General features: G+C 43.1%; 1 protein-coding gene across 1 annotated transcript; it reads right to left on the reverse strand.

The window, feature by feature from the left end:
• Window positions 1-6,874: 6,874 nt before the first annotated feature.
• LOC149196931 (uncharacterized) lies at window positions 6,875-10,866 on the reverse strand. The gene is made up of 4 exons (XM_089408495.1): window positions 9,374-10,866; window positions 8,719-8,941; window positions 8,116-8,601; window positions 6,875-7,846 (listed from the first exon to the last, which is right to left on the reverse strand). Exons 1-4 carry the CDS (start codon window positions 10,864-10,866, stop codon window positions 6,875-6,877), a joined length of 3,174 nt encoding a protein of 1,057 aa, XP_089264621.1.
• Between the last annotated feature and the right edge of the window lie 1,998 nt (window positions 10,867-12,864).

The raw sequence follows: 12,864 nt of genomic DNA on the forward strand, positions 1-12,864 counted from the left end.
GGTTTTGTTGGCTTAATTTTAAACCTTCGGTCACCCCTATGCGTCAACACTTCCTGACAATTTCTTTATGGTTTTTTGGGTCCCAAACTTATAGGGTAGTTTTGTGGCCCTAAATAATGTTTTTTAAACAATTTTGGGGGCGAGAAGTTGTCATATAATTCCTTTGTCCCAATCAAAAGTTGTAATACTTGGATAGTTTTTTCCGACGAGCTATTGTGTGCTCTAATCGAAGATTGTACGCAACAATTGCGTCCTTGGGAAGTTGATTGACCAACTAACCACCTTAGGTCCTACCAAGGGCTTCATATTGTAGGTCTAGTGTTTTGGACTTCTAGGGTTTTTTTTTTTTGAAGGCCATTCTTTCAGCCTCATCTGAAAATGGGGCACTTAGGCTTCTTGTCTAACTTACAAGAACCACTCCCACTTCCAAAGCTTTAAAATATTCCCAAGTCTTATTGATTAACTAGTGCGGAATTAAATATGTACTTAAACAAAAGGTGTATGCTGGTGTTTGTTATTAAAACTGTTTATGTGCTATAATTTAATTGTGCTCAAACTGATATATAAATACATATAACAGTAAATAAAGGAGCAGAGGCAATGTAGTAATAAAACACACACAAAACAACAATATTAATTTGGAGTCCACCCAAAACTCTTGGGCTACGTCTCTGTGAGCTCTAGTCAACTCAACTAGGCTCTCTGGGATTATGGCAAAGTCCTTTTTACAAGCTCTTGGCTCAACTCCACTGTTTTACACAGAAACAATGGGTTTAGACACCATTTTATCCTTGGCTCTTGAAGCTCTAAGATTTTTGGCTCTTGGCTCTCGCTTTGGCCCTTGGCTCTAGCTCTTGGCTCTAGTTCTTGGCTCTGGCTCTGGCTATGGCTCTTTGGCTCTGGCTTCTTTGGCTCTCTGCAATTTACAGCTCTCTGGTTTTTCCACTTGAACTCCAAGTGACTCCCTTGGTTGCTCTGCGCTCCATCTTTTTCTTTTTGCACTGCTTGTTTTTGCTGCTGCCTTTTTGCATTGCTCTCTCTCGCCTTAGCCTCCTGCTTTGGCTTCGCTTTTTGCGCTTCTGTCTCAGCACTGCCTATGCTTGGTTTCAACAAAAACTCTAACAACCCCTTCTGTCTCTGACATTCATGGTTTTTAAGCCAACCAACACTGTCCGTTTGTTTCCTCTTCTCGGGCTCTCTGGCTTCTGGCCTTGGTCCGCTCAAATCCCCTCTCTGAGCGTTAACAGTCATTGCTATATGCTTCCAGGGATGGTGGCCACCTGTTCTGTAACAGAAGGGGCCATCGGGCCTTTGAAATCCCTAGAAATAGTGTTCCCATATTACACAGGAAAATACACTAAACACAGGAAAAATCCACAGAAACTCTGTTTTTCGGACTTCAAATATCCATAAATCCACACTATTTTCCTATCGGGTCCGCCTTTAATCGCTGTCGCATATCGCAAATGCCCATGTTTCATGGTTCCCCTTTGTATTTATAAAATACATTAAAACATTGCAAAATCACGTAAAATGTCATTTTACGGAACTCAAAATATATGGAATATCGTTTGTAACTCTATCGGGTCTGACTATCGCATATATATATATATATATATATATATATATATATATATATATATATATATATCGCTCCTCTGTGTAGCTCCGATGTGATATTGCGATGCGACTTGTCGCAATCGCATATCGCGCATACCCGGGGTTCTGTGCATATGGCATGGCCTTTGGCGATGCCGATCCGTCGATTTCGGCGATCGCAGTATCGCATGGCCGCTCCTTATGTTATATCGCGTAGCTGCCTCCGACCTGATATGTTGGGGATCGACGATCGGGGGTGGCTTCCCTTTTTCACTTAAATCTGCTCTTTTGCCCTGGTCCAATGCGATTTCCCCTTTTGAAGGGTTTTTTTTTCCTTTTTAAAGGATTTTGCCTCTTTTTCTACAGAAAAAAAGGGCATCTTCCTTGAGCGATAACTTCTGCATCCTAAGTCCATTTTTTCCCATTCAAGTTGCAGTAGATTCAGGAGGATAAGATCTCTGCAATGGGGCTATTTCCAAGAACTTCCTTGAACTTTCATTTTCCTCAGTGAGGAACACTTAGACATAGGAGTCTATCCAAAATCCATTTTGGATCACGCCTTCCCACTAAAAGAACTTTTGGTCTCCAAAAGACTGATATACTGATCTGAACAGTAAATGAGAGTGACTCACCCTCTTCTTTCAACCTCCCTACACTTGCCTTGCATAGTGCCTCTGAACCAAAGTTTCTGACCACTTCCCTTCTTGGATGGGTTGGTCTTCCTGGGAAAGGTTGCCTTCTTCTTTGCCTTCTTGCATAACTCCTTCTTAGATGGTCACAGAAGGTAGTTTGAACTTCTCTGCCTTGATCATTGATCCAAGGTGGCTCAAACAAATGTGAAGTAAATCTGCTCCACAAAACTTTCATTTGTACCTGTTTGGGACGCTGTTAACAACAACTGTTAACAACAACACGAATACAAACAACAACTGGACGGACTAAGCTCCTGCTTCATCAAAAGAAACATATTTCACATTTTGTGAACACCTCCATGTCTTACATCTGCATATAAATGATGGACTAGACAACAAGCCCACAAAACATGCCTTTAAAACAAACGACCCTTCAAGCCAAGCATGTAGAAAAAGACCATTAGGACTCTTTTCAAAAGATGTACATTTCATCACTATCTCCATCTTGGAAACCAAATCAACTTTTCTCAAGTCAATATTACATGTATTTTTAAAGCAATCAGCCCTTCAAGTTAATTACACACGCATGTTCAAATACAAGGAAAACATCAACATCCCTATGTTCATGCATCTTATGCTCATGTATGCATTTCATCCTTAAACTTTCACTTACGCACATTGTACTTTCGAAGCTAAAATGAAATATAATGTTGCAGCAAAAAAGTGAGTCTCCCACTCAATCTTTTCCATTCACCATCTTGGTAGAAACCTGCAACTTGCGTCTCATCAACAAGAAATGCAAATAGATGCATCAGTAGACATGCAACCTTAATTGGAAAAGAACTCTAACCATTTCTTACCAATCTAGTTCAAAGGTTTTTCCTTTGTCTGCACATCAGCATCAACATGTGAATCATTCTGAAGCACATCATCCATGGAAACTTCATTTCCATTTCTGCCATCTTCTCTTTCCACTTTCTTCAGCTTTTGTGGAAGCATTGTTGGATTCAGAGTCCAACACCTTTCAGCAAGATGCCCTTGCTTATGGCAGTAAGTGCAACACATGTGCATCCTCTTGACAACATGATTTGCCTTGTCCAATGGACCTTTGGCTTTTTGCTTCTTTTCCTTCAAAAGTTTCCTGTATGTGGCCATTCTCTTCCAACATCTAGAAACATGATGGTTATCCAAACCACAAAAGGAACATGCAATTCTTTTCCCATGCTTATGTGGAAATTTACCATGCTTTGCAAAATCAAAAGGAATATGTTTAGAACTAGATTTATACCTACCTCTTTCACCTTTATTGCCTTCATGAGGAGGTGAAGCAAATGAAGAAGTGGCTCCCTTTGGAACACCATCAATCTCTTCAAGGCTATTAGAGTTTCCACAACTCTCTGGTTCAAGTGTGTGCTTTTGAACACCTGCATCCTACAAATGATGTTTCAAGCCATTGCATTCCTCTTGAATACAACCTTCACACTCTTGCAGACCTACAATGCAACTCTTTCTTGGAGCTGTTTCAATGGCCTTCATGGCAACTTTGGGACTCTCTCCATAAGACTGTCCGTATCCAAGACCCAAATACTTAGGCCTTTCCTCAATCATTATTGTTTCAACAATACCTTGTGCATTCTTTCCCAAGCCCTTTGCTTCATAGCCCATCTTGGACATTAGCTTGGAACCTATGCCTCTTGTATGTTTTTCAAAAGAACCAATATAAGCATTCTTGGAAGAATTTGAAGACAAAATGGAATGGTTTACCTCTTCTTCAAGATGATACTTGACCAAGGCTTCTTTGGCAACAAAGAGTTGTGAGTCCAACTCATGCATCCTTTTTAGGTTCATATTTGCAATATGAAGTTGCCTCTCCATTTCCTACAATTTGTCAGAAAGCATCTGCTTCTCTTCCTCCACGGAATTCAATGGCTTTCTAAGTATGCTGCTCTTCCATCCATCCTCATAAATTTCTCTCACCTTGCCCATCACAATGAACAAGTCTTGCTTTATGTCCTCATCAAAGAGTCTTGTGATGCAAGAGGAAATCGAGGATACACTTGTGGAAGTTGTCATTATGCCAATGAACAAAGAACTTCAAACAAGATGAATAAAGAGCTTATTTAAGCAACCTTTTGCAACAAACCTCTTATGCTTTAAGGACTACCTTGAGGTCCTTTGGGATAGAAGAATGCCTTCAACCCTTCTTCCTATTTGTCCTTCCTGGACTGAGCTATCAGTAGCTCTCCCTTTACCTCTGCAAACTCAGAAAAATAGTTAGTTTGCAAAACAAGCATACAATCAACCTCTTGCTGTTCAAACTCCTTTCAGACAAGCAATCTATGCTTTGTCAATCAAGCATTCTGATATAACCTTCTTTGAAGGTGGGGTTAACCAAACTTAAGCTCCGATACCACTTGATCTGAAAATGGGGCACTTAGGCTTCTTGTCTAACTTACAAGAACCTCTCCCACTTCCAAAGCTTTAAAATATTCCCAAGTCTTATTGATTAACTAGTGCGGAATTAAATATGTACTTGAACAGAAGGTATATGCTGGTGTTTGTTATTAAAACTATTTATGTGCTGTAATTTAATGTGCTCAAACTAATATATAAATACATATAACAATAAATAAAGTAGCAGAGACAATGCAACATTAAAACACACATAGAACAACAATATTAATTTGGAGTTCACCCAAAACCCTTGGGCTACGTCTTCGTGAGCTCTAGTCAACTCTAGGCTCTCTGGGATTATGGCAAAGTCATTTTTACAAGATCTTGGCTCAACTCCACTATTTTACACAGAAACAATGGGTTTAGACACCATTTTATCCCTGGCTCTTGAAGCTCTCGACTTTCTGGCTCTCGGCTCTCGCTTTGGCCCTTGGCTCTGGCTCTTGGCTCTGGCTTTGGCTCTTAGCTCTAGCTTTGGCTCTTGGCTCTGGCTCTTGGCTCTAGCTCTTTGGCTCTGGGTTCTTTGGCTCTCTGTAATTAACAGCTCTCTTGTTTTTCCACTTGAACTCCAAGTGACTCCCTTGGCTGCTCTGCGCTCTAGCTTTTTCTTTCTGCGTTGCTTGTTTTTGTTGTTGCCTTTTTGCACTGCTCTCTCTCGCCTTAGCCTCCTGCTTTTGTTTCACTTTTTGCACTTCTATCTCAGCACTGCCTATGCTCGGTTTCAACAACAACTCTAACAACCCCTTCTGTCTCTGACATTCACGATTTTTAAGCCTACCGGCGTTGTCCGTTCTTTTCCTCTTCTCGGGCTCTTTGGCTTCCGGCCTTGGTCCGCTCAAATCCCCTCTCTGAGTGTTAGCAATCATTGCTAAACGCTTTCAGGGATGGTGGCCACCTGTTCTGTAACGGAAGGGGCCATTGGGCTTTGAAATCCCCAGAAATAGCATTCCCAGCTTACACAGGAAAATACACTAAACAGGGGAAGAATCCGTAGAAACTCTATTTGTCGGACTTCAAATATCCATAAATCTATACTATTTTCCTATCGGGTCTGCCTTTAATCACTGTCACATATCACAAATGCCCATGTTTCATGGTTTCCCCTTTGTATTTATAAAATACATTAAAACATTGCAAAATCCCGTAAAATGTCATTTTACGAAACTCAAATTATATGGAATATCTTTTATAACTCTATCGGGTCCGGCTATCGCATCACACACACACACACACACACACACACACACACACATACCCGCTCCTCTATGTAGCTCCGATGCGATATTGCGATGCGACTTGTCGCAATCACATATTGCGCATACTCGGGGTTCTGTGCATATGGCATGGTCTTTGCCGACGCTAATCTGCCGATTTCAGTGATCGCAACGTCGCTCGGCTCGGGGGTCTCGCCTTAAGCCCCATGTTATCGACCGATGTTGATCCGCCAATTTCGGCGATCGCAGTATCGCACAGCCCACTCCTTATGTTATATCGCATAGCTGCCTTCGACCCAATATGTCGGGGATCGGTGATCGGGGGTGGCTTCCCTTTTTCACTTAAATCCGCTCTTTTGCCCTGGTCCGATGTGATTTCCCCTTTTGAAGGTTTTTTTTTGCCTTTTTAAAGGATTTTGCCTCTTTTCTATGGAACAAAGGGCATCTTCCTTGATCGATAACTTCTGCATCCTAAGTCCATTTTTTCCCATTCAAGTTGCAGTAGATTTAGGAGGAGAAGATCTCTGCAATGGGGCTATTTCCAGGAACTTCCTTGGACTTTCATTTTCCTCAGTGAGGAACACTTAGACTTAGGAGTATATCCAAAATCCATTTTGGATCACTCTTGTGATAACTTTTACAAATGCATGTAGCTCATATCTCTCTCTCTCTTTAGAGATAACTGCCACCATTATAACTAGTTTCTATGCCATAATATTTTGCTATTTTATTTATTAATAGAAGTTGGGTTTTCACTATGTTTTTTTTCCTCTGGAAAAATCCATAAATATTGCATTAATAAGCCAAAATTTACATGAGAGAGTCTGTTTTTTACAAGTATTAACAGTTGTGCTGTTAAATTGCATTACCACGCAGGGTATGCATGCTGTTCTATTACAGTAGCCTATTCATCATTTTCAAAATATCCAAAAAACAGTATGAGTCTATGTAAGTACTGCTATTAAAAAATGGTTCCTATTGTGCTGCTTGTAGACCCAAGGTTGGATATCCCGGGTCTATATACGGTCGGTGGAAATATTTTTGTTCCTGCTGATCTTTAACCTCTGTGATCTCCCAGATGCCTCTGTCCATCATCGCTGCCTCCTTGGATAATTTATCGGCACCCTTGTTGTGTTCCCTGTAGATGTGAGAGATAGTAATATTGTTAAAAGCTGATTTGAATGTCAGTGCTTCATGTAATATAATGCTGAGTGAGTGCATGTGACAAGTAGCTGTGCCATTTATCCAATTAATGATGATATGTGAATCCCCATATATATTGATGCTAGTGCAGTGGTGCCTCAATGCAAAGTGAAGTAAGTGGCAGAGAGTGATGAGTTCTGCATAGTTATTGGTTCCAGCTCCCAGTCCCGCCTTAATTCTGTAGTGATGATTCTCTGATATATGAAGGATGATGCCTCCACCACATCTTTGCAAGTTTGCCGCCCCATCGAAATATGCACAAGGCGTGCTTGGGTCGATGGGAGGGGGCGGGGCAGGATGTCGAGTAGAGGGAGGGGGTGGGTCGGGTAGTTCCCTCAGGGCAGCTACAATACTAGCCTCTATCAGTGGCCAGTGAATAGGCTTGTTATCGAATATCACACTGTTTCTTGTTTTCCAAATGGCCCAGTTTACAATGATGGGGAGATTGATAGTTTTTGAACCTCTGTTATTCTTTTCCCAATCAGTCCATGCTATAATAATATCAGAACCCACCCATTCGCCCGCGAAGTTTATGAAAGGCTTGAGGTTTTTCCACAGGTTCAATGTCGATCGACAATTTAGGAATAAGTGGTCTGTGGATTCCGAGTCCGCTTTACATAGCACGCACCACGTGGGGCCATGCTGGGCTCTTTTCATAAGCTGGTCTCCGGTGGGAATTTTATTCCGCAGAATGCACCAATTGAAGAGCTTTGAACGTGGGGAGGCGGATAGTTTCCATATACTCTGCCACCAACTGTCAATTACCTCAGGTTTTTTATGTGCAATGAGCTGTATGTATCCATCCTTGGGTGTGTATACCCCGTCCCGTGTTCTGCCTGGTTCCACACAAGTTCATCCGGGCCTTCTGTGATTCTAATGTGTGATTCTGTTAAGGCATCTCTGTATTCTTCCCATACTGTGTGCCATCTTCCAGGGAGGTTTAGTTGGTGCGCTGTTTTCCAAGCTTGGTGGAGGATATCCGATTGGTCATGGTCCGCAATCTGTGAGATTACCTTTATGTTCCGTGCTGTGAGATGTGCGACCAGATCTTGAGGTAGTGAATGCCTTCCCCCACTCCCCGTCCAGGGGTCAAGACCTATCCTTGCACTGTTTCCTTCTATGATACGCCAGACCAGGTTGTCTCTAATGAGAGGCAGTGAGTGTAAGAGAGCCTTCCATATCGAAGATATGCCTGTTTTGTTCCACTTAGGGAGTCTTGCCCAGTCATAGATGCTGAGTGGCCATATGTACTTGTGGAATGTAATACTGGTCCATAAACTTTGGGTCGTCAAAAGAGCCCAACCCATTTTTCCTGCTAGTGCTTTTGCGAATATAGGGAGCTCCTTCAACCCCCAACCTCCCCATTTCTTGGGAATGGCAATCTTGTTCCAGCCAATCCAGGCAAAGATGCGCTTGTATTGGTTGCCAGCCCATAAGTATCTATTGCAAAGCTGTTGTAGTTTAGCCAGTATGTTCCGGGGTATCCAAGCTAATGCCATCTAGAATACAGGGGTAGCTTCAAGAACAGATTTTATCAAGGTAAGCCTCCCAGCCCTGGAGAGGTATCTGTGACTCCAGCATGTTAACCTTTTTTCTATCTTTGTTACTAGCCATACCCAATCTGCTATCTTTTGACATGTCGGCTTTAGCCAATATCCCAGATATTTGAGGCCTCTGTCTAGTGGCTGGGTGGTATAAGGAAACGCCTGTCTAGCCACGAGCGCTTCATTTGCAGTGGTACCCACCGCGGTGATAGTGGACTTTGGTCTGTTCACTTCCATGCCCATAGCCTTTGAGAAGAGATCTAGGATACGAGTGAAAGATGTTGAGTCCTGAACGCTGCCATCCAGTATAATTAAGACATCATCTACAAATAGAAGGTGAGTGAGGAAACATACTTCAGTGATTTTGAGGCCTCTGATAGTCCCCTCCCTTTTTGCAGAGATGATAAGTCTGCTTAGAGCTTCTATGACCAAGAGAAAGAGTAGTGGCGAGAGGGGACAACCCTGCCTCAGCCCTCTTTCGGAGTGAAAGAAATGAGAGGCAGATCCATTGATCAAGATACTGAAGGTAGGGGAGGTGATGCACGCCATGATCCAGTTGATTAAGGAGGGGGGAAAACCGATGTGAATAAGGATCATTTTCATATATAGCCAGCTGACTCAGTCAAATTCCTTGGATAGATCTATCTTCAGCAGGATACACTTGAGATGTTTGGTCCAGATGGAGTGTATCGCCTCTTGTGCCGAGCCAATGGCTTCATGGATCTGCCTGTTTTCCAGAAATGCGAATTGTTGAAGGGAGATGTGTATGGAGAGAATGGGCTTGATCCTATTGGCAATGATCTTAGAGATGATCTTATAGAGGACATTGCAGAGTGATATGGGGCGGAAGTCATCAAATGAGGATGGGTTGTCTGATTTAGGGATGAGGGCAATGAAAGTGGAATTAACAGCGTTGTAGAGACAACCCGAGGTCCTGCTTTCCTCAACAACCTTTAAGATATCTTCTCCCAGCAGATCAAAGAAGGCAGTGTAGAACTCTATAGTCCAGCCATCTGGTCCAGGGCTCTTTTCCTTTTGGAACCATTTGATAGTACTTTCCAGTTCTGCGATAGTGACGGGGGCTTGAAGGTCTTCAGATTCCTCCTCTTCTACAAATCTGGGGAAGTGTGTGGCCACGTTTATGATTTCAGCCAGATTTGTACCTGCAGGGTTCTTGTATAGGTCTCTGAAGTGTGAGGTACCCAGATTTGAGAGCTTGTTAAAGGAGTCTGCCAGTCCCCCCTCTGGGAGAGGGAGGTTCCATATGGTATTTGCCACTTTCCTTCCTTTGGCAAAGTTGTGGAAGAATCTGGTATTCTCATCTCCGGCTTTAAGCCAAGTAGCTCTGCTACGAAGCCTGATAGATTCCTCCCTACCCTTTAATATATTATTCTTCTGATTTTCCAGCTCCACGAGTCGGGTCTTGTCATCCTGAGTTATGAACCCCCTGTTTCTCTCGTCCAGAAGAGCATTCAGGTCTTCTTCTACCTTGATGAGCTGCTCATCTTCTCGATTCTTCTTCTCCCTGGCCCAATTGATCACTATATGCTTGAGCTCAGTCAGGTTTTTAACAAATCCCCTTGCCATCGAGGATTCTCGATCAATGGGGTGTGCTCTCCAGAATGCAGTAATCAGATTAGAGAAGCTAGGGTCTTGTAGCCACAGATGATTGAACTTGTAAGGTGCTTTTGGTTTCAGGTGCGGTCCCTGGATTTCCATAGCAATTGGGGAGTGGTCTGAGATACCCCCATTGCTTACCCACTGTTTGTATGTGTGCAGTCGATGAATCAGAGGGCCTTTCATCAGGAATCTGTCCAATCTTCGGGCTAGGGCAGCCGATCCTGTCCTTCTATTTCTCCATGTAGGCTGAGGCTTCTGCAGTGGGATATCAATGAGGTCATGCTGCTCCAATAACCATCTCATGAAATCTGTGAGAGGGTCAATCTGGGCCGATGATCCCCATGATTCACTGAATCCCAGGGAGAAATTCAGGTCTCCTCCTATGATAATGTGATCAAGTGATAATAGATTACAGCTGAGGAGTTGACTCCAATAATTTTCCCTCTGATGGCAAGGCCCATATATGTTGACAATGCGGAGGGATAGACCGAGTTCAATCGAGAATATATCAGCTCCTAGGAATCCCTGACCTCCCCAAGAGGAGTCAAGTCTGATGGAACTGGGATTGTATCCAAACGCCAGACCACCCGATCTGCCCATGGCATCCGAAGCTATGAAGTTCCATCGGGCTCCAACTGTGGCTAGGGCTCGTGTGGTAGACTCTTCAGAACCAAGGGTTTCTTGTAGGAGAATGATATCGGGGAGTTCGACCTCAAAAAGTCGTTTTAGGGCTAGCCTTTTTGGGGAGCTAGCCAGGCCCCTACAATTGAAGGAGAAGCACTTCATGGGGGACCGATCTTAGGGGGTTTTGTTGCTCTAAGGACCCCATCGATGGTGGCTTGGCGCCCAGCTGCTACTTCCGCGCCCGCGTGCCTAATGGCTTTATTGAGATAAGATTTGCGACCCCGGGTGGTAAGGAACCCAGGGCCTAGAGGGACAATACTGGTGAGCTCCAGTATTGTAGCAATAATGCTACAACTCCTGGGGCTTCCTGTCTCTTAATTTTATCAACCCGGTAGTTCGTACAAACTTGGAAGCGGCGGTGCTATATGCACAAGTACTAGCTCTTGTCGCAGCTGTCACTTGGTCAGCTGGCACAAGTCCGCTAGGGCTCAAGCCAACTTCTATAGACTCTCAGAAGAAGCTTGCTAATTGATGGACGAAAGCTAATCTCAAAGGAAAGCTACTTTAATTGACATAAATGAACCGAAAGCAAATCAAAGCATGTAAACCTAGGAAACCCTAATTTAACTAGTCTGTCCTCTGCAATGCAAGGAATGTAAATGCAACTTCTACCAATGCTGTCATTACCTCTAATAAGTAAGAATGCATGGATCTAAACTACTTGCATCATGAAAGTTATGTTTTTGTATTTTTCCTTTAAGTGTGTGGAATGATTGTGATCTTGTGCTAACTAGGGTTTGGTTGTGCAGATGGGATGGAGAAGGAAGGAAAGCGTGGGATAGGTTGGGGAGGCTAAGAGAGGTCCCTAGGGATCCTTAGCATCCATCCACAGAGGTTCCTTGCATTCAGATGCTCAGCAACCGAGAGAGTGGCCTCCTACAGGATGGCTGTGGAGGATCCTACAGGATACTCTGTTTTCTACAGGATGTCTAAAAATGGCTACAGGATGACCTACCGTGAGTGTTTGGAGTGATGGAGGAGTAATGGAATGGTAGGGGGAGATGTGTAAAGTAGGAATAAGGCTGGTGATGGCTTTAGAAGTGAAAGAATAGGATGGGAAGTGAGTGTAGGGAGTAGGTTGGAAGGTAAAGGGCTATGTCAACGAGAGTTGAAGGAGATGGAGCTAGGTGGGAAGTGAGAGGTTTGGAGGGTAAATGAGTGAGACAGAGGTTAAATAGGACTTGAGGAGGTGATGAAGATGATAGAGATGCCCTGCACAATGCTCATTTAAACGAATCAATGAATTCTTGCAAACAAACCAAGTCCTAGCTAACTTAATCTAATTGTCAATGAAATAAATGAACAGCAGCTTTGTTTGGAAAGAGAACCATGTACTTCACGTGAGAAAGAGCATTCCAAAAGATCTAAATGCATAACAAACTCCTACCAATCGATTCTAAGCATAAAAAGCTACGTTACCCATCAAAACCAACTACCATAACAAAGCAAGATCTAAAGAGCAGATTTTATTATGAGAATGCAGCAAAGACACATAAGGATGAACAAGGGAGGTACTGGGCGCTTGAGATGGGCCCAACCCCAAGAACTACAGCCTCCCATGAAAGATTTAGAGCTGGTGCAAAGCTGGATCCATCTTTATTAATCAAGAAATGAAAAGTACATCAAAACTGTCCATAAGGAGAGCTTGAACATGAGCTGAAAGCAAAGCTACTCTATTGCATAAAAATCGAACTACAAACTAGCTGACTAATGGCTAAAACGAAATGACTAACTAGCTACAACATGACTACCAACTAGCTAACAAAAATGACCAACCACTAGCTAACCAAAATGAGGCCCCAAGCCTTCTTATTTATACAATTTGAGGACCCAACAGTCCTCCTAAAAGTTAGGGACTTGGCTGCCCAAGACTTGGAGTTAACAGCAGTCCAACTTGACTTGCTTGGCTGCCCT

Source organism: Pinus tabuliformis, chromosome 2_2 (assembly GCF_031772625.1).
Source record: "Pinus tabuliformis cultivar Carrire ecotype Pingquan chromosome 2_2, CPIR1, whole genome shotgun sequence".
Taxonomy (NCBI): Eukaryota; Viridiplantae; Streptophyta; class Pinopsida; order Pinales; family Pinaceae; genus Pinus; species Pinus tabuliformis.